The sequence below is a fragment of the Talaromyces atroroseus genome (assembly GCF_001907595.1).
Source record: "Talaromyces atroroseus strain IBT 11181 chromosome Unknown scaffold_8, whole genome shotgun sequence".
Taxonomy (NCBI): domain Eukaryota; kingdom Fungi; phylum Ascomycota; class Eurotiomycetes; order Eurotiales; family Trichocomaceae; genus Talaromyces; species Talaromyces atroroseus.
The window spans coordinates 663,584-689,067 of NW_017971440.1; the positions used below are offsets into that span (position 1 = coordinate 663,584).

The 25,484-nt window shown below is 47.4% G+C and overlaps 7 protein-coding genes across 7 annotated transcripts; 4 read left to right on the plus strand and 3 right to left on the minus strand.

Annotated features, from left to right (window-relative positions):
* Positions 1-22: 22 nt before the first annotated feature.
* Positions 23-5,382, minus strand: UA08_06177 (hypothetical protein; the record flags this gene model as incomplete). The annotated part of the gene is made up of 5 exons (XM_020268472.1): positions 23-1,069; positions 1,142-1,305; positions 1,794-2,195; positions 2,251-2,448; positions 2,502-5,382. The coding sequence occupies 5 exons, from the start codon at positions 5,380-5,382 to the stop codon at positions 23-25; spliced, it is 4,692 nt and encodes a 1,563-aa protein (XP_020118565.1).
* A 2,189-nt stretch (positions 5,383-7,571) lies between these two features.
* On the plus strand, positions 7,572-10,824 carry UA08_06178 (hypothetical protein; the record flags this gene model as incomplete). Its single annotated transcript, XM_020268473.1, has 3 exons — positions 7,572-7,729; positions 7,886-8,143; positions 8,211-10,824. 3 exons carry the CDS (start codon positions 7,572-7,574, stop codon positions 10,822-10,824), a joined length of 3,030 nt encoding a protein of 1,009 aa, XP_020118564.1.
* A 567-nt stretch (positions 10,825-11,391) lies between these two features.
* UA08_06179 (hypothetical protein) lies at positions 11,392-11,760 on the minus strand (the record flags this gene model as incomplete). Its single annotated transcript, XM_020268474.1, has 3 exons — positions 11,392-11,398; positions 11,509-11,558; positions 11,629-11,760. The coding sequence occupies 3 exons, from the start codon at positions 11,758-11,760 to the stop codon at positions 11,392-11,394; spliced, it is 189 nt and encodes a 62-aa protein (XP_020118481.1).
* Positions 11,761-12,275: 515 nt separating this feature from the next.
* On the plus strand, positions 12,276-14,493 carry UA08_06180 (hypothetical protein; the record flags this gene model as incomplete). Its single annotated transcript, XM_020268475.1, has 9 exons — positions 12,276-12,360; positions 12,421-12,659; positions 12,778-12,830; positions 12,888-13,122; positions 13,170-13,263; positions 13,316-13,830; positions 13,881-14,165; positions 14,223-14,340; positions 14,408-14,493. 9 exons carry the CDS (start codon positions 12,276-12,278, stop codon positions 14,491-14,493), a joined length of 1,710 nt encoding a protein of 569 aa, XP_020118480.1.
* Positions 14,494-14,883: 390 nt separating this feature from the next.
* Positions 14,884-18,713, plus strand: UA08_06181 (DNA-directed RNA polymerase II subunit RPB2; the record flags this gene model as incomplete). Its single annotated transcript, XM_020268476.1, has 2 exons — positions 14,884-18,491; positions 18,551-18,713. 2 exons carry the CDS (start codon positions 14,884-14,886, stop codon positions 18,711-18,713), a joined length of 3,771 nt encoding a protein of 1,256 aa, XP_020118563.1.
* Positions 18,714-22,193: 3,480 nt separating this feature from the next.
* On the plus strand, positions 22,194-23,009 carry UA08_06182 (hypothetical protein; the record flags this gene model as incomplete). Its single annotated transcript, XM_020268477.1, has 1 exon — positions 22,194-23,009. One exon carries the CDS (start codon positions 22,194-22,196, stop codon positions 23,007-23,009), a length of 816 nt encoding a protein of 271 aa, XP_020118562.1.
* A 1,438-nt stretch (positions 23,010-24,447) lies between these two features.
* Positions 24,448-25,242, minus strand: UA08_06183 (hypothetical protein; the record flags this gene model as incomplete). Its single annotated transcript, XM_020268479.1, has 1 exon — positions 24,448-25,242. One exon carries the CDS (start codon positions 25,240-25,242, stop codon positions 24,448-24,450), a length of 795 nt encoding a protein of 264 aa, XP_020118479.1.
* Positions 25,243-25,484: the final 242 nt, after the last annotated feature.

The following is a 25,484-nucleotide window of genomic DNA, read 5'->3' on the forward strand; positions in this document are numbered from 1 at the left end:
AACTGGCCGAGTTTCTCATTATTTACTTCCCATCTGAATCGGAAAGCAAAGCTTTAAAAGCCGCGACAAAATCATCCCTCAAATCCTCCCAATTCTCAACGCCTACACTGACTCTCAACAAGCGTCGATCAACGCGGCTATCCGACATGGCCCGCCACTCAATCAGACTTTCCACGCCTCCCAGGCTCGTCGCATGATGGAAATAATGCAGTTTGCTGGGCAATCTCCTGGCGAATTCTGCGTCTTTCAAGATAATCGAAAACACAGGGCCATAGCCATTGGGCATTTGCTTTTTGACCCAGGGTTCTGTCTGAAGACTGGCATGTCTGACTTCAGCCAACACCTTTGAGACAACAGCTTGTGCGTCACTGTCCACTTGACTTGTTTGTGTTAGAGCGGACTGGAGGAAAGAGACGAGATTGGTGGCATTTTGGCTTGCGCGTTGAACGCGCAGTTCGAGAGTACGCAGACTGCGAACGCCGAGCCAGCTTTCCAGGTTACCCATGTTGTTGCCCAGATACACACGCTGCGCAACTAGTTGGTCAAACCAATCTTTGCGCTTCGTGGCTAGCACTCCGCAGAGTAAATCACTGTGGCCTCCGAAATATTTCGATCCGGAATGCATAACGATATCAGCGCCGAAATCGAATGGGTCTTGCAGTCCAGGTGGGCCGAATGTACTATCCACAATGAGAAATGCACCGCGAGAATGCGCCTTGGCTGCGTAGTGCTCGATATCAAATGCTGTTCCATGAGGGTTAAGAGGGGTTTCCAGTAAGATGACGTCTCCTGCGTGTAGATCCTCCGCAGAACAACCCAAGTCCAATTTCTTCAGGCCGGTAAGCCTGTTAAATATATCGATGACGCCGTGACATCCATGGTAATTCTCTCCAATTGATATTTGTTTCGGGTTTAGCAGCACTAAGGCGGCATTCAATGCTGCCAGTCCTGACCCATATGCCAGAGCATTGCCCTTTAGCAAAGATGAGAGAATCGCTTCAAACCGAGTGGAATTCGGCGATGTTAGACGAGAGTATACCGGCGGGAAGTCATACACGCCAGCATCGCCCTATCGATTTCAAATTCCAACATTAGAGAGAAGGGAATTGGCTGGCAATCTCGCATGACAAGTTCTACGTACTTGGATATCCGCAGCCGGAATCAATTTATCGGGATCGTCGTTATATCTGAAAGTTGTTGACAGATGAATTGGAGGCGCAACATCAGTGACATTGTTAACAATGTCGTCTGCATGGACCGCGAGTGTAGATGGTTTGGCCGATGGAGGCGCCATGGTGGAAGTAGCTTGGTATATGATACACTGTTTCCCTTAAAAGACACTAAGAATTCAGATTCGTTATTCGTATTCGAATTGCGAAGTCCTCGACTTCAATGAAGCTGTATATGACCCTTTAAACTGCCCCCAAGATAAAGCTGGTGGGATGAGTCAATATGAGGGGATGGTGGGTCCCGATGTCGCCAGCGTCAGAATCCATCCCAAAGAGTAAACTCCATCCGCCATGCCGTCACATGACCCAAACAACGCCTGGCAATGAATTCCCTATGGCTCTAGAAGAAAGAAAGAAAGAAAGAAAGAAAACAACAACAACAACAACAACAAAAAAAGTAAATGGGTATCGCCTCAAAGTGCTGCTTATCTACGCAACGATGCCATTCGCGTGGGCTCTCTCCTAGAGCCAGGCAGGGAAGCAAGGAATTTACTGCGATCTGCGCAGAAATGTCAGTATAGGCAGTTTGATAGACATGATTGATCGTTGCCGCAGACTACACACCTTGTTCGGATTCAAACCCAATAGTAATATCATCATGCTCGGTCGCATACTCCAGTAGTTCTAGGCAGACGAACGCGGATCCCTCTTCCTCAGGCTTCAGAGGAAGCGCGAATTTTGCATCCACAAACCGAACTGTAAACTTCCCAGAACGGTTGGAAGTCTCGTAGTTGTCGGTCCCTCTCACCACGAAGTTCATACACCTGCCGTGGCTGAAGTCGTTGCCAAAGAAAACCGCCAATTGCACACTTCTGTTTTGGGACAGCAATTGTAGTCGTACACCGCTGGCTTCCCACTTTTTATGGATTGGCACCACCATGCGTCGTCGAGAAATGGCGAAACTCGTCGCTACGCTATCGTAAATGACCTTGAATCCCGTCACAAGCAGTTGAAAAGAATGTAGAGCTTATCGATATTAGCTGTGTTCATATTGTTCACCCCATTTCCTAGATATACTCACTTTCAAGGGTGTCGAATTCGTAACGACGGACCATAGGTTTAGTCTTAGCAGCCTCCAAAAATTGCGTCAAGCGATCCGGGAGATCCTTTTCCACTAGATTCTCCGCAATAGCCACAGTCATGTCTTCTTGCTTTTCGCGGTACATATAGAAAGCAGTCTGGCAATTGGTATCCAGCCCAATTTTCATCTCGCCAGGGGCTATAATCCGTTAGTCACTTGGTTGTCCAACTGAACAAAAAAAGAAAGCTTACCCAGGTTTATGCGATCTGTGACAGTCCCCCAGTCAGTACTGACCAAAGTCCGAAGATTCTCGGACAAAACATAATGCCGAAAAGTAGGGTCCAAGAACGCTGGATCAATGTCGATAAGAGAGACAGATCCCGCATTGAACTTGAGGTGAGAGATACCTGGCGCCCCAGGCACAGGACCACTAGCCTCAATGATTGAGAAAGAACGGGTCGGGAGATTAGGGGAAGTAAACTCATTCTTATCTGCGAGCATGCCGAGTAAGAGAGAATGCAATAGGGTTCGTTGTTCAATTCGGTCGAAAGTTAATACCATCGAGCGCGGTCTTGAATCTTCTTTCAATTTAAGCAGCAAGGCAGGGGATCCGCTTTCACCTCGAAGATAGCCAAATACAATAGGAGCTCCGTGGCCCAGGGTGTGTTGCACGCTGCTAAGCGTCTTCGTTTGAGAACTGGTAACGAATGCGATTCGAAAACCCCGGTGAGCTTTACGGGTGCCTGTACCCTCTGTCCAAGTAGCAGACTTCTCAAAAAGCGCCATTCGACAAAGAGGTGCGGGTTCGGAGGGAAAAGCCTTCGGTGTGCCTGAGTCCATGTACTGGAACGTTTTCAAAGTATCACTGAAAATCTTCTTCTCGCCAGAGTCCGGCTGCAAGCTGGCCTCTGTCTTGAGCGTGTATTGAACGATGTTCCAAAGCATTTTATAATCCTTCTCCTGGAAGGCCACATTCAGTTCAAAGCCACGTCGAAGCTTCACGGTCATTGTGCGAGTTTTTACTTGCCAATGGACATCATCCCATGTTGGCCCGTTTTTCCGATCATTCTGGATGCTAATATTGACCAACTCGCTTTGACTAGAGATCCCCGCGAGTACGTACCAATCAGATCGGTCTCGCTTGATTGAGAGTACGCATTGTATAGCATATTGCGGGCTATCATCATCCTCATCTCCAACCAAGGAAGCCTCAACAAACATGGTCCCATAGCTAAAATAGCGACTGGTATCTCCCAATACCATCATTTCGGGGGTGTAGACCAATGGGGAAGAGGTGTCAATTAACATAGACCGTCTGTTGGAACCTGAGAATACAGCAGCGACATCAGGCGCAAAGAACGGATACCTTACCCAGATGTTTGTATCTGCTGGGTGGTTGTTTACTTGTGAAGGCGAGTCTAAAGCCGATAGGATTTGGTTTCGCTTCATGGACACAGTCAATGCACGTAGATGATTCAACACCTTTTGGTGCTGATTGATCAAAGCAGCCATACTATGGTCTCCCGTAGTATTGACCACGGCTAACAGAGCATCCATGCTCATCTTGCCATAGCGGGTCACCTCAGGGTGCATTGGCACAATCTGTGTAGAGACCCACCATGCTTTCCCAAGATCAACTACTGCCTGCCTAGCTTCCTGGGTATCTGAAGAGCGTCCTGCTCGTACAGCTGATTCCAACCCAGAACGACCTCGGAGAAACCACCACGTAGATGCCCTTACCCATTCCGCAAAAGACGTCTCCATCAGGGGCTTTAGGTTTTCCGCGGCCAGACGGTACAGACTGCCATACCTTTCCACAAAACTAGTGAATTCCTGGTAGGCGTTGTCTCCCATGGCATTGGCTACCGATCGAAGAGTCATCTTGGCGGCACGCGGTGCAGGAGCAGCAGGAGCAGCCACGGTCGTTTTCGGTGGCTCTACTGTCATTCGTGTGGTTGAAGATGGTTGACGAGGTGGCGAGGAAGGGGGAGGACGATGGCGTGATGTTTCTGAGGTAGGAAATGTCGGCTTGAATTCATCCGAGCGTGGTGAAAGGCTACTCGCAGAGCTCCCTCCGGGGGACAGAATTTCAGGCACATCTTCGCGTCGAAGCGCCTTGATTTGTTCATGCACGGCCGGTACAGGGCTAGTCCGAAGTGATAAAGTAGGTGTTCCCTCATCAACGGTCAACGATTGTTGGGAAACCGGGGACCGCTGCGAGTTGAATGATGGAGTAGGCAGCGTCACCTCTTGCGGCTGTCGGCGTGGAGTTTCGTCGTTTGCGTCAACCGGCGAGGCTGGTTCCTCTTGTGGTAGACGATGCTGTAATGCAAGGCCTTCTTCCGCCTGCATCCTTGCATTTACCCTCTGCGCAAAGGACCTTGAATCGGGAGACGCTCGCAGAGACAATCTCGACCCTGGTTCGCCTCCATTCAACGACATGAGGAAGTCATGGTCTTGCGGGCTCAAGAGAAGAGGCTTCCATTCCGGTCTCTTCTCCGATTTTGCAGTCGGGGGGCTGGCATTGGCAAACGATGTATCCAAATGTAGCTCAGGTAGAGTTGGACGGCGATGCTGAAGGTCTTCATATTGATCGTCGCTCTGTGATTCGGGCTCATTTGTTCTAGGTCGACTCTTCCTGCGAGAGATTTCCACCGTGGGTTCCTCTGACTCATCTCCACCTTCACCCATTACATCTGGTGGAAGTTCGCTGAACGTCACCCGCAGTCCTTTGCGGCGGCGGTGCCGTTGTTTTGGCGGGCTAGCCGGTGTCGAAAGAGCGGCATTCTGTTTGGGGGGAGACGATGGCGTAGGCAAGTCTCGTCGCGGCGAAGTTGTGGGTTCGAGGACGGTATTAGTAACAGAAGATACAGCTGGTGATTCGGGTAAGGGCCTGGGGCGATTGCTCCCCAGGAAGTCGTCCAGCTCTCGTTCAGTTGCCTCCGCTTGTTTGGCGTCCCGATCCTTTGAGAATAGCTTTTCGCGCCATTTCGTCTTCGGTTCGCCAGTTTTCTGGTCACCGGATTTCTGTTCACGGCCCCAGTTTAGCCGCCTAATTGACTTGGTTGGCTCGAGTGGTTTTGGGGGTGGTTCAGTTGCTAGGAAAGCAAAGGGATCCTCGCCGCCGGCCATAGTGTTTTGTTGGTAAGCTGGCCCGTCTTAGCTAGCTCCCTACAATCTGTCAATCCACTTCCGACTCTCTCTGGACCATTGCCGAAGCCGCAAGTGAATGTTCTTGCAGGTTAAAATCTAGAAAGCCTTCACGGAAGCAGAAATGTTCAAAAATGTGCAAAGAAGGGGTTTCCGCGGCGGCGAATAATCGCACCGCTGGCAAGACAAGTCAGGGTTTCGTCGTCAGCAGCGGGCGGGGTCTCCAGGACACGGGCCAGTAGAGATTATCAGGCACAAAATGGAGGTCACAGGAAATCCAGACAGATTGACCGAATACAGATCAATTAGATACCTGCAGAGAAAAGAAAAAAGAGAGACCGAAAACAAGAAGTCGAGCCGGCGGCATCCAAGGGATGTAAAGTGTATGAAGCGTGGCCGAGGGTTGTGTTGGTTTGACTTTGAGAGGGTTGTACCGCGGGTAGGACCGAGAGCGAGGCGTTCCTTCCCTGTCTTGTCGGTATAACGAGGTCATACAAAGAGAGGAAGAGGGAAACAAAATAAAACAAACCAAAATAAAATAAGGAAATCATGCAATCTGCCAGAATGTTGCCAGAAGATAAGAAGCCCGGCCCTAATATTCTACTAGGCTGACCGCCTTCCAGTGAGATGGCTGCTCTCTATTTTTGGCTTTTTCGCTTTTCATATCATATCATTGCCCCTTTTTGATTGGCTGCATCTCAGTCCCTGTAATGATTAGATTAATTGTCGATGCTCAGCCTTTCGGTACTGGGACCCAATCCATATGGATATGGAGTAGTATGCGGGGACACCGTTCCTATTGGAGGGGCAGGTACGTGTGTAGTTACGTACTTGTGCCTACCGCCTTAACACGCGGTTCATAGTCGCTTGTAGCACACGGCCGAGCAGCTTGAGGCTCTAAGCATTCGACATGGATGAGCCCCCGAGGCATATACGCATTCATGCTGCGATAATCCCCAGGGGCATGATAAATAGACGCGGTAGCAGATGATTGGCCCATGGGCGACGCTGGAATGGCTTGCGACAGACCCGCAAGCCAAGATTAAAAACACCCGCGTCGCAGCCAATGAGAGCCGCCGCTGCAATCTGACGCTGATCTGAAACTGCGCTAGGCTCGAACAGGCCATCCCGCGGCAATTAAACTCTCCCTAGTCAATTTTAAGGCTCTATTTATACTCCTCCACTATCTGAAGTGTCAGGGGCAGCGCGACGTGAAACAACCCGAGTGAAGACCAGGGCAGCCACCCTGACTCGCGACCTCACACGTCCAGCTTCATATCATCATGACACTATCGTTGTCAAGTTCGCCTGCCTGTCACCATCATGTGCATTCATTCCTCTTTCGACCATGCCCCCTTCCGTGGGGATTCCTCAGCATGTCAACCCGGCGGACCAGGGGTCTCAGGGAGTCCATAGTTTACAAGTTAAGTCCAATCCCTTCACTCCTTCAAGCTCCTTAAACTCGCTGCCATCCTTGTAGAGTCAAAAGAATAACCCTAGCAAAGGAGCAAGCAGAGAGATCGTTGTCTCAGAGGCAGCAGTGCCTTTCCAATCTGGACAGTTTCAAGATCGACCCCTCGCCTTGCCAACACCCATGCTTAGGCGTTTCAATGGATTATGGAGTTTGCCCAGGTGGTAGGTAGGTGCGATCAGCGGATGAATGAAGATCCCACGACTACTATGAACGAACTCGGAAAACGAACGTAGATGCAAGCATTCATTGCGGTTCTCAACAATGCCAAAGGAATTGATCATCATCGTGGATCCTCATATGCAGAGTACATGGTAGTTACGTAGTTCTTGTCTGATGCTGAGGGTGGCGGAACGGCGGAGTTAGCTATCCGAGTCATATTGCCCAACAAACCAAAGATCTGCAACACAAGAGCGCCATGGCTTGTTACTTGAGGTCTGAGCACGCCCGTCCAGATAGGATTGCCGGCACTTCGGTCACGTGATTTGCCGAGAAATCCTGGACTCACCGCCCAGTGTCAAAGCGGAGGGCGGTCAATTAAACCTGCCGGCAATATGTGTAAATTTCGCGACTGAGCACGATTTAGATTTGCTACGCTCCATTCTTTATGCACTTTGCCTGTCTGGTTGCTGCTGGGCGAGAATGGCGTATTCTGCGAGATGGGGGCATATTAATATGAACCAAAGATTCGCTTCTCGCAATGCCTTTGTGCTGGGAAGCTACGTTTGCGCTGCCTGCGCGCGATCCCAGCGCCGTTCTCTATTCACGACGGCAAACCTTGCCATCCGTCGAAACAGAATTCCCAGTCAAGCCGGCGCCAGTTTCTTCTCTAGACGAACTATTCACGATGAGCAGAAGGTGACTATCTTACTATCTACTTTGCATTTCCACTCGATAAAAGACTTGTTTTTGCTGTTGCTGACCTACGTTATTGCCACGGAACCAGGATAATATACAAACAACCATCGATAATCTCATTTTGATGAACGAATTCGAACTGAACAATGACATCAGGGACTATTTACACAAATGGCAAAGCCAGAACGCACATGACCTCGACCCGGTCCGTGGTCCGGGCACCGTAAATCCGAAACCGCTGTCGCGGGGACAATGGGTTGGAAATATGTTGAATGATAGCGGATCAACTATAGAGGAATCAATGGAGAGGTCTGAGAGCCTCGCCGAGGAATCGTCAGATATTCAATTTGATATGAGCGAGCATGATGAAGTTGGAGATATTTTGGAACCCGGTGACTTGGTTGGATTCTACACGTGAGATACTTTCCCTCCTTGTGGTTCTATTGTTCTCGCATATGAATGCTAACAAATGGTTTTGAAGTGGCTTCGGTCAGGTGAATCCGGCAGTATATGTGCGCTCTGTTGAAAGACAAAAGCAATTTTACACGTCCAGCGGCAAATGGCGAGTTGCGACGGATAAGGGCATCGATCTCGTGATTAAAGGCTTCGTACCCAAAGAAATGATTGATATCGTGACTCCATACTTCCCAGATACTGCCGCGTCCATGAACTTCAATATGCAGGAAATTATCGAAGGAGGAGTTCCTCGTTCGGTGGCTAGACCCCTCATCGCCGCACTTCAAAAGTTTGCATACGAAGAAAAAAGGCTTTACAAAGAGAATGCAAAAGGAATGGACAATTTATATTCTCTGATTTCCTCATCGAACGATCGTCGCGTATATTCTCTGCGCGAAATAGCCGCCAAAGCAATAAACGTGACTCCGGATAAGGTGACTCCGGAAGCGCTTTTCATGACGCATAAGGCTATCCTACGCATACCGTTCCTTATTCTGGTGGATCGTTCATCTATTTTCACTGATAGATATGTGGTGCACCCAGAATGGTTTGGCAAAAACCTACACACTGTCTGGGGCTGGGTCCGTGATCATCAAGATCACCTAACCCGGGTTACTATGCAGCACAATTCAGATTTCAACGACCACCCCATGCAGAAATTTCTCTCCAAGGCTAAGAGATTAATAACACAAAGCCGAACTATAAGATCGCCTACGACTATGGCGAGCGTGGGTCCATCCGCCCAGCGCCTCAAGCCCGAGGAAACGACTGATGGCCGAAACTTCAAGAAGGTAATCACGGAGGCGTTTGACAGCAACGACAAGAAGATCATAGACTACCTTGTGCACTGTGCTATTCCGCCGTTCCGTGTTAGTATCGGCATTGAAAGATATGCCGCTATGCACATCATGAGAGCGACAGGAATGTACAATGCTATAGAGCTTCAACGCGGCGCGATTCCTCTCCTCCTACAGGAGCTGGGGGTGCTCCCAGCATGGGAGAATATATATTCCTTGGACCAGTTCCTTGCTCTTCCCGGTCATCATATTGATCCTGCCGTGGAGAAGAGCGTACAAGCGGCACAGCAAGCCGCCGTCAAACCCAATCGCTACGAAAAGGATGCGATGGCCGACACGAGGGTTGATTGGGGTGATTTGCCTATTTACTGCATTGATGACCCGGGGGCAAAGGAAATCGATGATGGTATCTCCCTAGAATCCGTCCCCGGAACCAACGATACCTTCTGGCTTCGTGTGCATGTTGCAAATCCCACTGCATTCGTGCCGCATGATGACCCCGTTTCTCAAAATGCCGCTGAGCGTCTGTCGACTGTCTATCTTCCCGAAAGAGTGTACCCCATGCTTCCACAAGAAGTAACTCATACACATTTCAGTCTTGCACAGGGTCGCCCTACCTTTACCATTTCTGCTAAGGTCAATCTAAACGGCGATGTCTTGGAGACAAATATTACAAACGGTCGGGCCCAGAATGTGATTTACATGACTCATGGGAAGTTACGAAGTATCTTTGATACTGATATGAAGGCATCACAAACTCTTACAGTTGGGGGTGATCTCCTCCCAAGATCCGACGATCATTTCAAAGATGACCTCAGCAGTGAGGAAAAAGAGACCTTCCTTACTCTGAGGAAGATAATGAGTAACGTTCATCTGAAATGGAGAGAAAATGGCGGCTTGACCTGGCCCAATCAGTACCACTCACAGAACCTTTCCATTCACACCGGGAAAGACATACCGCCATATTTGTTTTCGGATTCTCCAGCAAAAGGAGGCTACTACCTAGGTGACCCCATCATTGGGGTCATACTGAACGCGGTAGATCCTTATGAAGTCCCCGATATGAGCCAGCAAAATCTTGTTTCTTTGGTCATGCAATTCGCCTGCCACACCGCCGGGCGATGGGGTGCAGAGCGCAACATTCCCCTCGTCTATGACGGAGCTTACTTCCACCCAGAGTATCCAGCCTTGACACCGGAAAAACTGAGAAGCTTCACTAGCGAGGACTGGCTTCGTTACTCACCCCCCAGGGGCCACAGTTCCTCCAGCGTGCTAGCACACAGCGGTCTAGGCGTAGACGCATATACCAAGACAACCAGCCCACTGAGACGATACACCGATCTTCTGGGCCACTACCAAATCGAAGCAGCTCTTCGCTACGAGCACAAACACGGCGAAAAATTCAATGGCCAAAATTCCAAGGCCGCTTCTTCACTACCCTTTTCCACCAGTGATGTCGACCAGGTACTCGAACGGATGAAACTACAATATCCTCTCATCAAAGCGGCGCAGTCTCAATCCAATCACTTCTGGACCTGCCAGTTCCTGTTCCGCGCTTTCTATTTTGGCGAGAGCGAACTCCCGGAGACTGTTCCGTGTCTGGTGCGGCAGAGATTGCAAGGTCAGGCTACCTTGGGCACGAATTATATGGCGGCTTATGCTGGTGATAATTTACCGTTTGGTGTTCGCGCACGGCTTTTTGTTACCAAGGAATTTGAAGATCTTGATTTGCTGAGTACGGTGGAAGCTAAGATTGTTGCTGTCAATATGGCGCAGCATGTCGTTGATATGGAGGTTGTGAGGAAAGTCAAGAGTTGGGAAAGGACTGGAGATTGGGCTTAGCCTGGAAAACCCTCTCTACTTCTTTTTGGTTCTCATATATGTACAACACTTTTATGTATACTATGTAGATTGATCATTTATAGACAGAGACGACCCCTTTAACATTCAACCAATGCCATGCACAACTCAAATGCATATAGTCTAAACAGAAAACCATGCATGCTCTGCTGCATGTACTCATTAAATAGTGTCTGTCGTCGTCAAGCCCTATCCCCCAAAGCTAGACATACTGTCACAGATAGATAACATCAACACATTTCCGCGTCTATACGTTTCGTTAAAAGAATCAGGATATACATTGCTCTTGATCAAGATGTATGGAAACATGTAGTATTGTTGGAAACCACGATTATGAAAGGAAACTATGATACAAGGCTCGCTTCATTGTGAATGACGACGTAGGCGAGCAGGAGATTTATTTATGATATTTCTTTCTTGTCCCCCCAAAAGAGACATTGCAATCACGCGGAGAATAAAACAAAACCGCCACCGTAGCAATAGCAACGCTGCTTTTGCGATGGAATCAGATCACGACGATAAGAGGTTCGAGGATGGAGGGGGACGGATTTATAGACTATATTAGCGGTTTAGTTGTTAGCTTCCAAATCAAATAGCCACTCGCATATCGAAATATAATATGATGGTGGTTTATTTCGAGGCTGAATGCCATCATCAAGTACTTACGGAGGGATGAGGAATTCGCTCAAGCTGCTGTGAAAGAAGGCAACCGCTGCCTGTAGATCGGTCAGTCTCTATATCAGACAGGGTATGTGTGACGGCAGAAGAAAGAAAAAAAATACATACACTGAAGATGACCACGCTTCGCACAATGGTCGCATTCTCTGGTTTGGTGATTTCCTTATATGCGGTGCCGAAAAGACCGGCATCTTCTTGCTCGCGGCGGCCGGATTGGACGACAACACGTTTGGGAGGCATCGTGCAGGTTCGTTTTTTATTTCTCACGTAGTTAATTATTCTTGGTGATTCGGAAATGGATGGCGGTAGACGCAACTTGGAGATATTGAACTAATGCTAAGTGAGTAGTTGGATGCGTTGCAGAATTCTTTTGCGGAAAATCAGCTTGGCGTCATTGGATAAGATTTTGCGGCTTGAGCTTTTGCGGATTGCCGTAGCTTGTTTGGGAGAAAGAGCTGCTTCGCAACTTCAGGGCAGTGAAGACAAGACGCCTTTTCTTTGCTAATTTATATTGCGTCGGTCAATGATTACCAATAAAATTTGGGTTGGCAATATCTTTTGATCTGGCGTAATACATCTTATCTGGTTATTATTTTCAAGGCAGAACCTCGCAGGTCTTCTTGGACCACTTTATGCTTTCCGCGACAACGACACGGCAAACCGAATCGAGGAGGGGGTGAATAATGGCGGGCATCGACGATATATTCAAGGTAAAGTCGAGACTTGCACCATTTTGTTTTTCTTTTGTGCACGACATGGCCCTAACGAGAAGATTTCAGAAACCTGTCATCGTGCAAGGAACCGGGAAGCGCAAACTCGAGCAACCAAATCACGATCCGAGTATGACTACCCCTCAGCTTTCGGTCTCTTTGCGCAGACTATTGACTTTGTGCCAAATAGATGCGTTCTATAAAGCAGCAAAAATAGGCGCCAATGGTGACGTCAAAAACAAGGGAAAGGCTGCAGAGGTTGAAGACGAGGAAGACGAGAGCGAGTTCGCCGGTCCAGAACTTCCACCCGACTTCGAAGAAGATATACCCGATGATGAGGAAGGTCGGTTTTTTGGCGGAGGCATGGCGAAGGAGACGGCCCAGGCTATGGATTATCTCGATCAACAGGATCAGGATGGAGAAACAGCTGTGAGTAGCGTCGCCAAATGGCAACCGGGCCGGTGATTATGCGGCTAACCTTGCGGGCTTCCAGCCAGAGAAAATTGATGTTGCATGGGTGAGACGCTTAGCATTGAATTTTGAAAAGCGTATATCGAAAAATGCAGAGTTACGGGCCAAGTTTGAAAACGATCCGCAAAAGTGAGAGCCCTACACATGCGCAACAGTTAACTGCGATTGCTGACTGGTTGTTGTCAGGTTTATGGCTTCTGAAGCTGACCTTGACGCCGACATAAAAGCGTTATCTGTGCTATCGGAACATCCTGAGCTATACGAGGAATTTTCAAAATTGGGATGTGTCGCCTCCTTGGTTTCTCTTCTCTCCCATGAAAACACAGATATTGCTATTGATGCAATTCAAACCCTATCAGAGTTGACTGATGAGGATGTACAAGCCAAGCAAGACCAGTGGGATAGTCTGGTCAATGCAATGGTATGACTAGTATCTGCACTTATAGGATTTAAAGCTAACTTCCAAAGCTCGATGCCGATGTTATTGAACTGCTAGCTCAGAACCTCTCGCGACTGGACGAATCACAAGACGCAGACCGGACAGGTGTTTACTATGTTCTAAGTAAGTGTCAAACTTTATGATTAGCATTGCGCCTCTACTTACATCCCAAAAGATGTACTTGAGAATCTGGCTTCTCAGTCATCAGTTGCCGAAAAAATCGGACAGGACGCCAACACCATTCCTTGGCTATTATCTCGAATACAACAAAAAGAAACCCCGGTGGGGCAGAACAAGCAGTACTCAGCGGAGATCCTGGCAATACTTTTACAGTCATCTCCTAAGAATCGGATTACGTTCGCTTCTCTCGATGGAGTGGATGTCCTTCTGCAATTATTGAGTTCATATCGCAAACGGGACCCTGAGAAAGACTCGGATGAGGAAGAATATGTGGAAAATCTATTTGATTGCCTAACATGCGTGGTAGATGAGAAAGAAGGCAAAGAAAAGTTCTTAGAGGCTGAAGGAGTTGAGCTTGCACAGATCATGCTCCGAGAAGGAAAGCTTAGCAAACAGAGAGCACTACGTACGCTGGACCACGCTCTTTCAGGCCAAAATGGTGCAGCTGCATGCGAGCAACTCGTGGAGGCAGCAGGGCTAAGGACAGTGTTTGGCATGTTCATGAAAAAGGTACGCCTGCCTCTTGGGTTTATCATGACGATCGCTAACAGCCTTTATAGCAAGAAAATGAAGCCTATGAACACCTCTTGGGCATATTCGCTTCTCTTCTACGACATCTACCAGGCGGGTCGGCGCCCCGTATACGCACCCTAGCTAAATTCATGGAAAAGGATTATGAGAAAATCGAAAAGCTGATTACTCTGAGAAGAGATTATTCATCTAGGCTTAGACCAGTTGAACTATCTATTGAGCAAGAGCGCCAAGGGCTTGATGAATCTGACCAGGAGATCATGGCTGGAGAATGGCTCTCACGCCGGCTCGATGCTGGTCTCTTTGCATTGCAGGTATGATGTTTAATGGCCCATGAGTAAATATTTATCGAGGCTAATATGTATTCCTAGACCATTGACATCGTTCTTGCGTGGCTAATTGCCGAGGATGATGGGGCAGAGACCAAAATATCAGCTTTGCTGAGCGATAGGGACGAGGGAATTTCACTAATCCAAAAAAGTCTTCAAGGTAATGGCTCACTCCCCGAATTATTAACCTGCTGTTCTAGGAGGCTAACCTTGTATACCAATTCTAGATCAAGTAAATGACCTTGGAGACGAAGATGAGGGAGAGAAAGACATGAAAGATATGCTGAGCACGCTGTTGCGGTTTTTACAATAGACCAAGTCACTTTGGGCATTTATGTACAATAGTATAATAAAACAAGATTCAAGTCGTAGCTCTGATATCGTCCAGTTTTTCTTTTCCGATATTTTTGTTATATCACGTGACATGTTTTCAAACCGAGCTAGTCCAAAGGGGACTAGATTCTGGAAGCTGCAGTGGCGGCTCAAGCGCCAAGAAGGAAAGATCCAGCCAGAAACTCGAGCCGGAGATACAAAGCAGTGATCATTGTCGCTCCTCCCTCTTTTCACCCCAACCACTTATCATCCTGACCATCGATAAACCGAGTCCGTTGAGCGCATTTACGCGCTTTAAGTGAAAAGTTTCTTTTCCCTTGCTTTTCTCGAACGTGTCATCCCAGGTGTTTCGCACCGCGCGCACCTCATCATGGCGGACTACGGGGAGGTGTACGAGGATGAATACTACGAGGATGAGGAGGAAGGCATCACTTCAGAGGACTGCTGGACCGTTATTTCATCATACTTCGACACCAAGGGTCTAGTGTCCCAGCAGTTGGACTCTTTCGATGAATTTATTTCGTCGACGATGCAAGAACTCGTGGAGGAGCAGGGCCAGGTTACCATCGACCAGACAATCACGCCGAACGAAGATGAGATCGATCCAGTCGTTATCCGCCGGTATGAGATCAAATACGGTACGATTATGCTTGCCCGACCTTCTTTCTCCGAGATCAACGGTGCAGCAACTCTTCTCCTGCCCATGGAAGCGCGCCATCGAAACCTCACCTACGCCTCCCCTCTTTACCTCAATGTTCAGCGACGATTGACCGAGGGTCGCGAACGTAAAGTTTCAGACCGTGATGGCGAAGGACTCGGCGATGAGAATGAGGATCAGAAGCCCGGGGGAACGTATCTGGACTGGGAGGAAAAACCTTTGGTCATTTCAGAAGAAGAAGCGAAAGGCTGCTACATCGGCAGAATACCTATTATGCTCAAGTCAAAATACTGTTTGCTGAAAGATTTGAGCGAGCAGAGTCTATACAACTGGAATGAGTGTCCGTACGATTCTGGTGGCTACTTCATTATTAACGGAAGTGAGAAAGTTCTGATCGCCCAAGAGCGGAGTGCTGGGAATATCGTTCAGGTTTTTCAGAAGGCTCCCCCCAGCCCAACACCTTATGTGGCCGAAATTCGAAGTGCGGTTGAGAAGGGTTCCCGCATTCTGTCTCAACTTTCGCTCAAGCTTTTTGCTAAAGGCGATAGCAGCAAAGGTGGCTTTGGTCCAACAATCAGGTCATCGCTGCCATACATCAAGACAGATATCCCTATTGTCATCGTGTTTCGAGCTCTTGGCGTCGTCTCTGACGAAGATATTCTTAATCACATTTGCTACGATCGCAATGACACACCTATGCTTGAGATGCTGAAGCCTTGCATCGAAGAGGGTTTTGTTATCCAAGACCGTGAAGTCGCGCTTGACTTCATTAGTAAGCGTGGTTCTTCTCAAACGAGCATGAGCCATGATAGACGTGTGCGCTACGCGCGAGAGATCATGCAGAAGGAGTTCCTTCCTCACATTTCTCAAAGTGAGGGAAGTGAAACTCGGAAGGCTTTCTTTTTGGGTTACATGGTTCATAAATTGCTACAATGTGCTTTGGGTCGTCGGGATGTTGATGATCGAGATCACTTTGGTAAGAAGCGTCTAGACTTGGCTGGTCCACTGCTTGCTACGCTTTTCCGCACACTTTTCACCCGTGTCACGAGGGATCTCACTCGTTACGTCCAGAGATGCGTCGAAACCAATCGTGAAGTCGTTCTTAACGTTGGTTTGAAGCCTGCCACCTTGACAGGAGGTTTGAAATATGCTCTTGCTACAGGAAACTGGGGTGAACAAAAGAAAGCCATGAGCTCCAAAGCAGGTGTTTCTCAGGTTTTAAGTCGGTATACCTATGCTTCAACCCTGTCTCACTTGAGACGTACAAATACTCCGATTGGTCGAGATGGAAAAATCGCTAAACCTCGTCAACTACATAATACTCACTGGGGTTTGGTGTGTCCCGCTGAGACACCTGAAGGACAGGCTTGTGGTTTAGTCAAGAACTTGTCCTTGATGTGTTCTATCACCGTTGGATCACCTAGTGAACCTATTGTTGACTTTATGATTCAACGAAACATGGAAGTATTGGAAGAATTTGAGCCATTAGTCACGCCTCATGCCACCAAAGTCTTCGTTAACGGTGTATGGGTTGGCATTCACCGTGACCCCGTCCATTTGGTCAGCACTGTTCAATCTCTTCGCCGACGCAACATGATTTCCCACGAAGTCAGCTTGGTTCGTGACATTCGTGACCGAGAATTTAAAATTTTCACTGATGCAGGCCGTGTTTGCCGGCCGCTTTTCGTCATTGATAATGATCCCCGAAGTGAGAGATGTGGCTCTCTAGTGCTCAACAAAGACCATATTCATAGACTCGAGGCGGATCGAGAGCTCCCGCCAGATCTCGATCCGGAAGAGCGTAGAGAACAGTATTATGGTTGGGATGGGCTTGTCAAGTCGGGTGTTATTGAATATGTTGATGCAGAGGAAGAAGAAACCATCATGATCGCCATGTCGCCTGAGGATCTTGAAATTTCCAAGCAATTGCAGGCCGGTTATGCTATGCCAGAGGATAGCGATGATCCGAACAAACGTGTTCGTTCTATATTGAGTCAGAAGGCCCATATCTGGACTCATTGCGAAATTCATCCCAGTATGATCTTGGGTATTTGCGCCAGTATCATTCCGTTCCCCGACCACAATCAATCTCCTCGTAACACTTACCAGTCGGCTATGGGTAAACAAGCTATGGGTGTGTTCTTGACCAACTTCGATCAGCGCATGGAGACCATGGCCAACATCCTCTATTATCCTCAGAAGCCTTTGGCGACCACGCGTTCTATGGAGTTCCTCAAATTCCGAGAATTACCTGCTGGACAGAATGCAATTGTTGCTATTGCCTGCTACTCAGGATATAACCAGGAAGATTCAGTTATTATGAATCAAAGCAGTATCGACCGTGGTCTCTTCCGCAGTCTGTTTTACCGTACTTATACGGAAGCCGAGAGGAAACTTGGTCTCCAAACTATCGAAAAGTTTGAGAAGCCAATGCGTTCCGACACAATTGGCATGAGGAAAGGAACTTATGACAAGCTTGAGGATGACGGTCTTGTGGCACCTGGTGTTCGTGTCACGGGTGAGGATATTATCATCGGCAAGACAGCTCCTTTGGCTCCAGAATCTGAAGAATTGGGTCAACGTACCAAGGCACATACGAAGATTGATGTTTCTACTCCGCTACGAGCTACCGAATCTGGTATTGTTGATCAGGTGCTCTTGACGACGGGCAATGATCCTGATCTCAGACTGGTCAAGGTCCGTATGCGAACAACAAAGATCCCGCAGATTGGTGACAAATTTGCGTCACGTCACGGTCAAAAGGGTACGATTGGTATCGTGTATCGTCACGAAGATATGCCGTTCACTCGAGAAGGTGTCGTGCCAGATCTGATTATCAATCCCCATGCCATTCCATCTCGTATGACGATTGCTCACTTGATTGAGTGTCAGCTCAGCAAAGTCTCGTCCCTTCGTGGATTTGAAGGTGATGCCACTCCGTTCACTGATGTCACGGTAGACTCTGTTTCTCGTCTGTTACGAGAGCATGGGTACCAGTCACGTGGTTTCGAGGTGATGTACAACGGCCACACTGGCAAGAAGCTCAAGGCCCAAGTGTTTTTGGGACCTACATACTACCAACGTCTTCGACACATGGTGGATGATAAGATTCACGCTCGTGCACGTGGTCCTACCCAGATTTTGACCAGGCAACCTGTAGAAGGTCGTGCCCGCGATGGTGGTCTACGTTTCGGAGAGATGGAACGCGATTGTATGATTGCGCACGGTGCAAGTTCATTCTTGAAGGAACGTCTTTTCGATGTGTCTGATCCATTCCGTGTTCATATTTGCGATGACTGCGGCTTGATGACTCCGATTGCGTAAGTTGATTACTCTCTGGCGGGGGCCTACGTCATAATGCTAACAATTCTATGTGCAGAAAACTCAAGAAAGGACTTTTTGAGTGCCGATTGTGCAACAATAAGCACCGCATTTCTCAAGTCCACATCCCGTATGCAGCTAAATTGCTCTTCCAGGAACTCGCCGCTATGAACATCGCAGCACGCATGTTTACCAATCGGTCCGGTGTGTCTGTGCGGTAAATCCGATCGATCTTCACCGAAAATATCCGCTAGCTCAAAGACTGGCGTGGCATTTAGGATATTTCTTCACGTGTTTCTCACCTTTGATGACATACTTGGCATTCTTAAGGCGTATAGCGGTTTTCTTTCAACCACCTTTTAATCTTCTTATCTTTTATCTTTTTATCTATGTATCTTGCTTTATCGTGCGGAGCTGGAGAGCGAGATAAGCTGGGAAGAGAACTCGCGTTTATCGGCTATGTCGCCGTCTGTTAATAATACAAAAAAAAAAATCCGCGGTTTAAATAGAGAGGGAGTATCGGACAGAAGAACAAAATTATATCCATCTGGTTCGTTCGACTTGGTGAAATACGGGGGATATGCTAGTCGAGCACTTTGTACTTTTACCTTGCTAGAAGAATGCAAAAATTTTTTATTCATGCCTTTCTACTTTCCGAATCTAAGTATCTACCTATTATCGAGCGCCTACGTACGGGATTTCCTTTGTGACGCTCAAGGGTTCACTCTATCAAGTTCACCCTCACAGGTCAGGGAATAAGCTCATGGACATGCTCTGAGAACCCAAACGTTCAATCCACACCTTTATTGCTAGACCAATGCCAATGAATCGCCCTCTCCAAGTTGTATCTTCCACAATGTCAATCTCGCGATATATTATCTATTTGATTGATCTCAAGGAGCAGAACATTCAGTCTCTCCAATTGATTCTAAAAGAAACGAGTGGCATCACAAACGGCAGGCTACCTAGGAGACTAAAAGAGGATGCTTTTCTGAAGACACTAGGTGATTCCCGCTCTTGAAAGCTATAAATTCAGAGACTTTTCCGGAAATAACTTGATTTGACGAATTATCCTTACTTTTACCTGTGAGTAGAGAGATACTCTTCAATGGTAGTGGGTTTCGTAGAAGTAGTCCAGGACATTCATTGACTTGATTTTAAGGGTGCTCTCCAAGGTGTAGATGTTTGGTTACAGATATATTGTTCAGGAGATAATTGATGCAATCGATTACACATAGAAGTGAGGGCCTGTGAAAGCAAGGCTTACCTAACTTGTTTCAACCCTCATCCACCTCGATACACTATATTAAAATAGTTATACGTCACTCATTAGCTATGCGCGTACTATCTATCTTGAAGATTAAAAAAACAGCAGGGTAACTTCAGCTCCACTTGGACATTGAGTATATAAATATACAAATATATATATTTATACCTTGCCTACAGCTCAAAAAGGGTCAAGTTCTAATTGAAAGAAATCAATAGCATCACTAAAAACCACGGAATAGGTTGGTATAGTTATTTAAACATGCGTACTCTACATCCTGCCTCTCGGAGAAGCATAAAAGTCTTGAAAAACATCTTAATTCTTTCTGGCAAATGATAATAGGAATCATTATGAAAGCCAGTTACTTCCTTTTTTAAAGAGAGCTTATGCAAGTATTATCAATGATCTGATTTTTGATCGATAATGTCACTCCCACCACATGGAATCTTAAAGCTTTTGATTGTCTAGTTCTGCCACCAGAGGAAAAGAATTTCATACTGGCCTTTACCAAGTCTCAGATAAATAGGAGTAAAGGGTTTGATGAATGTCGTACAGGGTGAGGGCAAAGACGTAGTCATGTTGTCGTCTGGTCCTCCGGGCATACGGAAAACTCGTTGAACTGGCCAACCTTCCCTTGCGTATCAAGTGATGCATCCTCCTTCAAGCAGAAGTAAGTCAGAGAGCGGCTTGCAGCCTGGCCTAAGAGATTTCGTCACCACGTTGCCTACAAGTATTCGTCCTAGCAAGGCCTAGCGATCTGAAATGCGGACGCGGGCTACTCCAGGCGAGGGGCACTCCCGAACGATGCCAGTTTGCTCAGAAATTCAACAGTAACACGGACGAGAGGACCTGATCTTATCGCACTATCCGAAAGCACTTGCCGCAGTCAGATTACGCCTCAATTTTTCAAGGATCATGCTGATCCCAATCGGGCTTTTTTTAACCTCCGGGTAGACAATGCGTACGTATATCTTGCAGATAATTACTACGAAAAGACCCGGCATATAATCCGTGTGTACGACTATGCATTCAAGTACTATGCAGTCAACCAAATAAGGAAAGTCCAGTGCCGGATTCAAAGAAGTGCGAATACTGAATAGTTGCGTACAGCATTGTGAGTGGTCCGAACGAGACAACCCTAAATTGTGATGGAGGGCAGCCCGGCGCTAATATATGGGTTCTCATTGGCTATCACAGTGTGCACAGGATGCACGGCGTGCATTGGCATAATAATGTCCTTTCCCCAATGGGCGTTGGCCATTGGCCCAGCTCTCACCGCAGTGGTTCTATTCTTAGAATTCCCACTCGATCCGAGCCGCACGGGCTACAACCCAAAATGGCAATATTAATGTTTATTTGCTTGACCTCATCCCCCAATCACCTCTCGGGGACTACGCGCGCATCACATTACCCCTCTTGGTTCATTGGATAGATGCCAGGTTTTACTGCAGTCAACGACTCGTTTTAATTTATCTCTGGCTTTTTCTTCCTGCAAAGCAACGCTAGACCCCCCACCCATGCAGAGCAACTCCGTCAACCAGCGGCCATGTACATGTCCTCCGTCCAGTAGACAATCGTCTCTGTACGTACTACCCATTATGCAGCTAATATAGGTGTGGCCCTAACAGAGCCAAATCTAGAAACCATGTGAATCATAGACCAGTCTTGTCGTTGCCGTTGGTCTGTTGTTGGTCACCCACCCCCGCAGCCCGGAACCCAGCCAACATAAAAATGACCGCCTCTCCCTGGTCTACTTTTCCTCTCTTCTTTTTTCTCCTTCCTTTCCTTCTTCAGCAAGCTTTCCCCTTTGCTGAGCTGCCCTTAGTTTTCAAAGTACCCAAGTTGCACTGGCTGCACTTGTTTTATTTTCGTTGTGTTTCTTGCCAAAACAAATATTCTTCTTTTAAATTACTTTCTACTTCCTTCGAACCTCAATACCACCACGGAAGGACACGAGCTGTGCTCGCTAAATTTAATCAAGTATATCCCTTTTTGTTACGTTGCACTTGGTCAACTTTGAAAACTAGACAACCTTTACAACATTCCAAGCTTCTTGTCGCCGGTCGACAATTGCAGTTGTGCAGCTCTTTCTTGCTCAGAACTATTCCATCTCTTCTTCATTTTTATTTACTTTTCCTTCTTCGTTTTATTTGCTGTTGTCGAAACGCAGTTACGTTTAATATATTGTCGAAAAACTTCGGACTCCTTCGATCGACCACCATTGATTGCTGGTATATACCGTCACGCTGGATTCTAAGCAGTCAGTCATCGATACATCTTTCACAACCTTTTGAGGACTCATCGCCGTCGAAAAAGCTCTGCCAATCAAATCCGAATCGGAAACTTTTTCTGCGCGACTATCTATATTATACTTATTGCCTTAATTTAATTCTGTTCGATATATCGCCATATTCAACGATAATATCTACTCAATATGGCCGCTGTTCAATTAAACTTCTCTCTCCGCACTTCCCGAAGCGTCAAGACGGTGCATCTAGTCGGATCCTGGGACAACTACTCTCGCCAACTACCCTTGTCCAAGGATTCCACCAAGTCAGGAGCATGGACTGGCAAGTTTCGCTTCCAGACCTCGGTCTTGCAACTCGGCGGGCGATACTGGTACTACTACATCATGGATGGCTACCACGTCTCCCACGATCCCGCTGTCGAGTACACCGTTGAACCCACAACAGGCCGCAAGCTCAACGTGCTCGACGTTCCTGGCGGTGGCAGCAACCACCACCACCACCACTCCTCCAAGTCCAGCCGCTCAAGTCACGGGCGCCGCGAGTCCATCGAAATCCCCAAGGGCCGTGCTCTCTCGCCCTCCAAGATCCTGCACCCAAAGCCCTCCAAGCCCTACGCCTCGCGTGGCATTCGTGAAGAGACTTTCTTCCCAACAGTCGACGAGCTCACAGACCGGTTTTCGCACTCGCGTCTGTCCGATGATTATGACTCTGTCTCTAGTAGCCCCCCAAGCTCGGCTGGATCGTCCGTCTCATCGCGCACAGACAGCACTTCGCCTTCCTCGCTGTCATCTCTCAGTGACCCGGCGTCTACTACTTGCCGCTGTGAACGCTACGGAATCACACGCAAGGGTGAGCGCGTCAAGCTTGACTGCGGTGGCAGTCGATGCGGCTACTCGGACTCTTCAGATGGTAGTGATTGCTCGTCCGAGTCTGAGTCTGATGATGAATACCGTGCTGCTCGTCGCGGTGCTCGTCGCCAGGGTATTGTAGTTCGCCGATGAAGGAGGAAAGAAAAAGTAACGTCTTTTTCTTTTTTTTTGTCCGCAGTTCGCTTTGAGGGAATATTCAGATACTATATATACCTCACGTTCACTCCTTTTTTGACACTACAATCGCAGTTCTCGGGAGAATTAAGAAAAATCAGAGGGCCATTCCAACCAGTCAATGCAAGCAATTGATATCTACCTCGAATCCACACGGGGGACGGAAGAAGCGCAATTATGAAGTCATGAATCAATTATTCGAACATTATACATTTTTAACGACAACAATTGAAATGGGAGGAAAAGAAAAACGGAAAAGAATCAAAAGAAAGAAAAAAAAAATTGAAAACAGAAAAAAAGAAAATCATCAATTGACAACGATTGATTGATTATATACATATCTACATACTATCTATAATTATTAATTTCACAAAACGACAACGTCCCATGAACCAGCTGTGTCACGAAACGAAATCCATATCACCGCCACGAACCGAGCTGGTCTCGCTTCGATGAGGGGACGTCGATGGATGGGACGCACAGATAACACAGCTGCCGAGTCGTCATGGATTGAAATCTTTTCTATCTACCTAGATACCTAGGTCGGTGGAAGAGAAAGGCAACTTCTGCCTATGGTCACATATTCATGCCAACGTCCACACAGAAAGAAGATCAAAAAAGATGATTATGTTACCAACCTAGCAGACTTCTTCCCCTTTGTGATAGTGATTGTTTATTTCCGACGGTGGTGTCTGTCTACCTAGAGCACTATAACTGGATAAGTAGATGTCCTACCATAAAAATAGAAAAATATATTCGATCACTTGATCTCTGAACTGACTCTCCTTTTGAAATTCGTATATGATTTTGGCCGAAACTGGCGACTAATACTTGGCCTGGTCATGTACATTCACAAGGACGACTCTCACTGAATACACACACACACATACATTTCTCCTAAAAATCTCTTCTGAACGTATTCCGTTACTCAATCCGTTACTCAATCCGTTACTCAATCCTCAATTTCCGCACTCAACCCTAAATGGATTCCCACCAAACCCGAATCCGACACCCCCACGTTGTAGAATCTCAACATGTCGCTTCAAGTACACCTTAATCAAATTTGAACCCAACGCCGGTATCGACGCTTGTAATGTAACTAGAGCTTACACTGCCGGAGGCATGGTTAACGAGTCTCAAAGTGTCCCCTATTTAGTAGTGATTGACACCAATCGAGTAGAGGGTTCTCACTGGATTCTTAGGTTATAATATCATGCGTTGTCGGATTTGGTAAATAGAGAGAGAGCTTTGAGATAGGAAACAATACATAACTTCATACTCCATACGAGTTATATCTGGAATTGAACTGTTCATTCTCGGGACTATCATCCTGATATATGCACTATCTATACCATGAAAGATGTGAGCTTGTTACCCTCACAAATCGTGAATTTCCCTAAGCCAACTTTGCGGTCGACTGATGCACAGCGAATCCAGTGGCAGCCCCAGTGTCGATATCATCTCGTAGAATCATACTCGGAATGAGGTAATCACCGTAATTTTGACGACGGTACGGAATCGGCTCAGTAGTCTGGATGCTGCGCATACGCTCTCTCAGCTGTTCAGCCATGGGCTCGAACATGCCGCTGCTGACTTTGTCGGTCCGGTAGGCAACGAAAGGTGGTAAGACATCAAGACCAGGGTAGAAAAGAATGCCGTGTTGAATGGGAAACAATATGTCTTCGATTGGACCATTAATACCCCTCGAGGAGTAATGGTCTGCCCAACCGCCCACGGTGACAATCAACATGGCGCGCTTCCCGGATAGAACACCCTCGCCATAACGATCTCCCCAGCGCTTGTCACTGTGCTCCCCAACCCCATAGGCAAATCCACATGAAAAAACTCGATCTACCCACCCTTTCAGAATGGCGGGCATAGTAAACCACCAGAGAGGGAACTGCAGAATCACGGTGTCTGCCCACAATAGTTTTTCCTGCTCTGCCCACACGTCCTCAGTGAGAGAATGCGAAGTGAAGCCAGCTTTGGAAACGGATACCACCCTAAGTGGGAGTTCGCTCGAGAGCGATGGGAAGTCGTCTCGGTCGACATTGCATTTCCACTTCATTGCGTACAGATCAGATACGCGAACCTCGTGGCCCTGGGCTTCGAGTTCTCGGACGGCGACCTGGCAAAGCGCCGCACTAAGCGATTGTGGCTCTGGATGGGCGAAAACAATCAAGACTTTCATCCTGGCGATATATCTATGTCGAGCAGGATATGACCTAAGAAAAAGGATGTGGCCTTGGTTGAGGTTGATGCTTCGAGAGAATAGAAGAAAATATAGCAAAGGGGCTAGTTTTCTTCCTCCGTCTACCTAAATCAATCTGACTGACCGAGATGGGATCTATCTCACATATATATACGGAGTATAGGTCTTCACTACATGTTTAGTTCAATCACCTAGAGGACATGTAATGTAGTTCAGGCCGA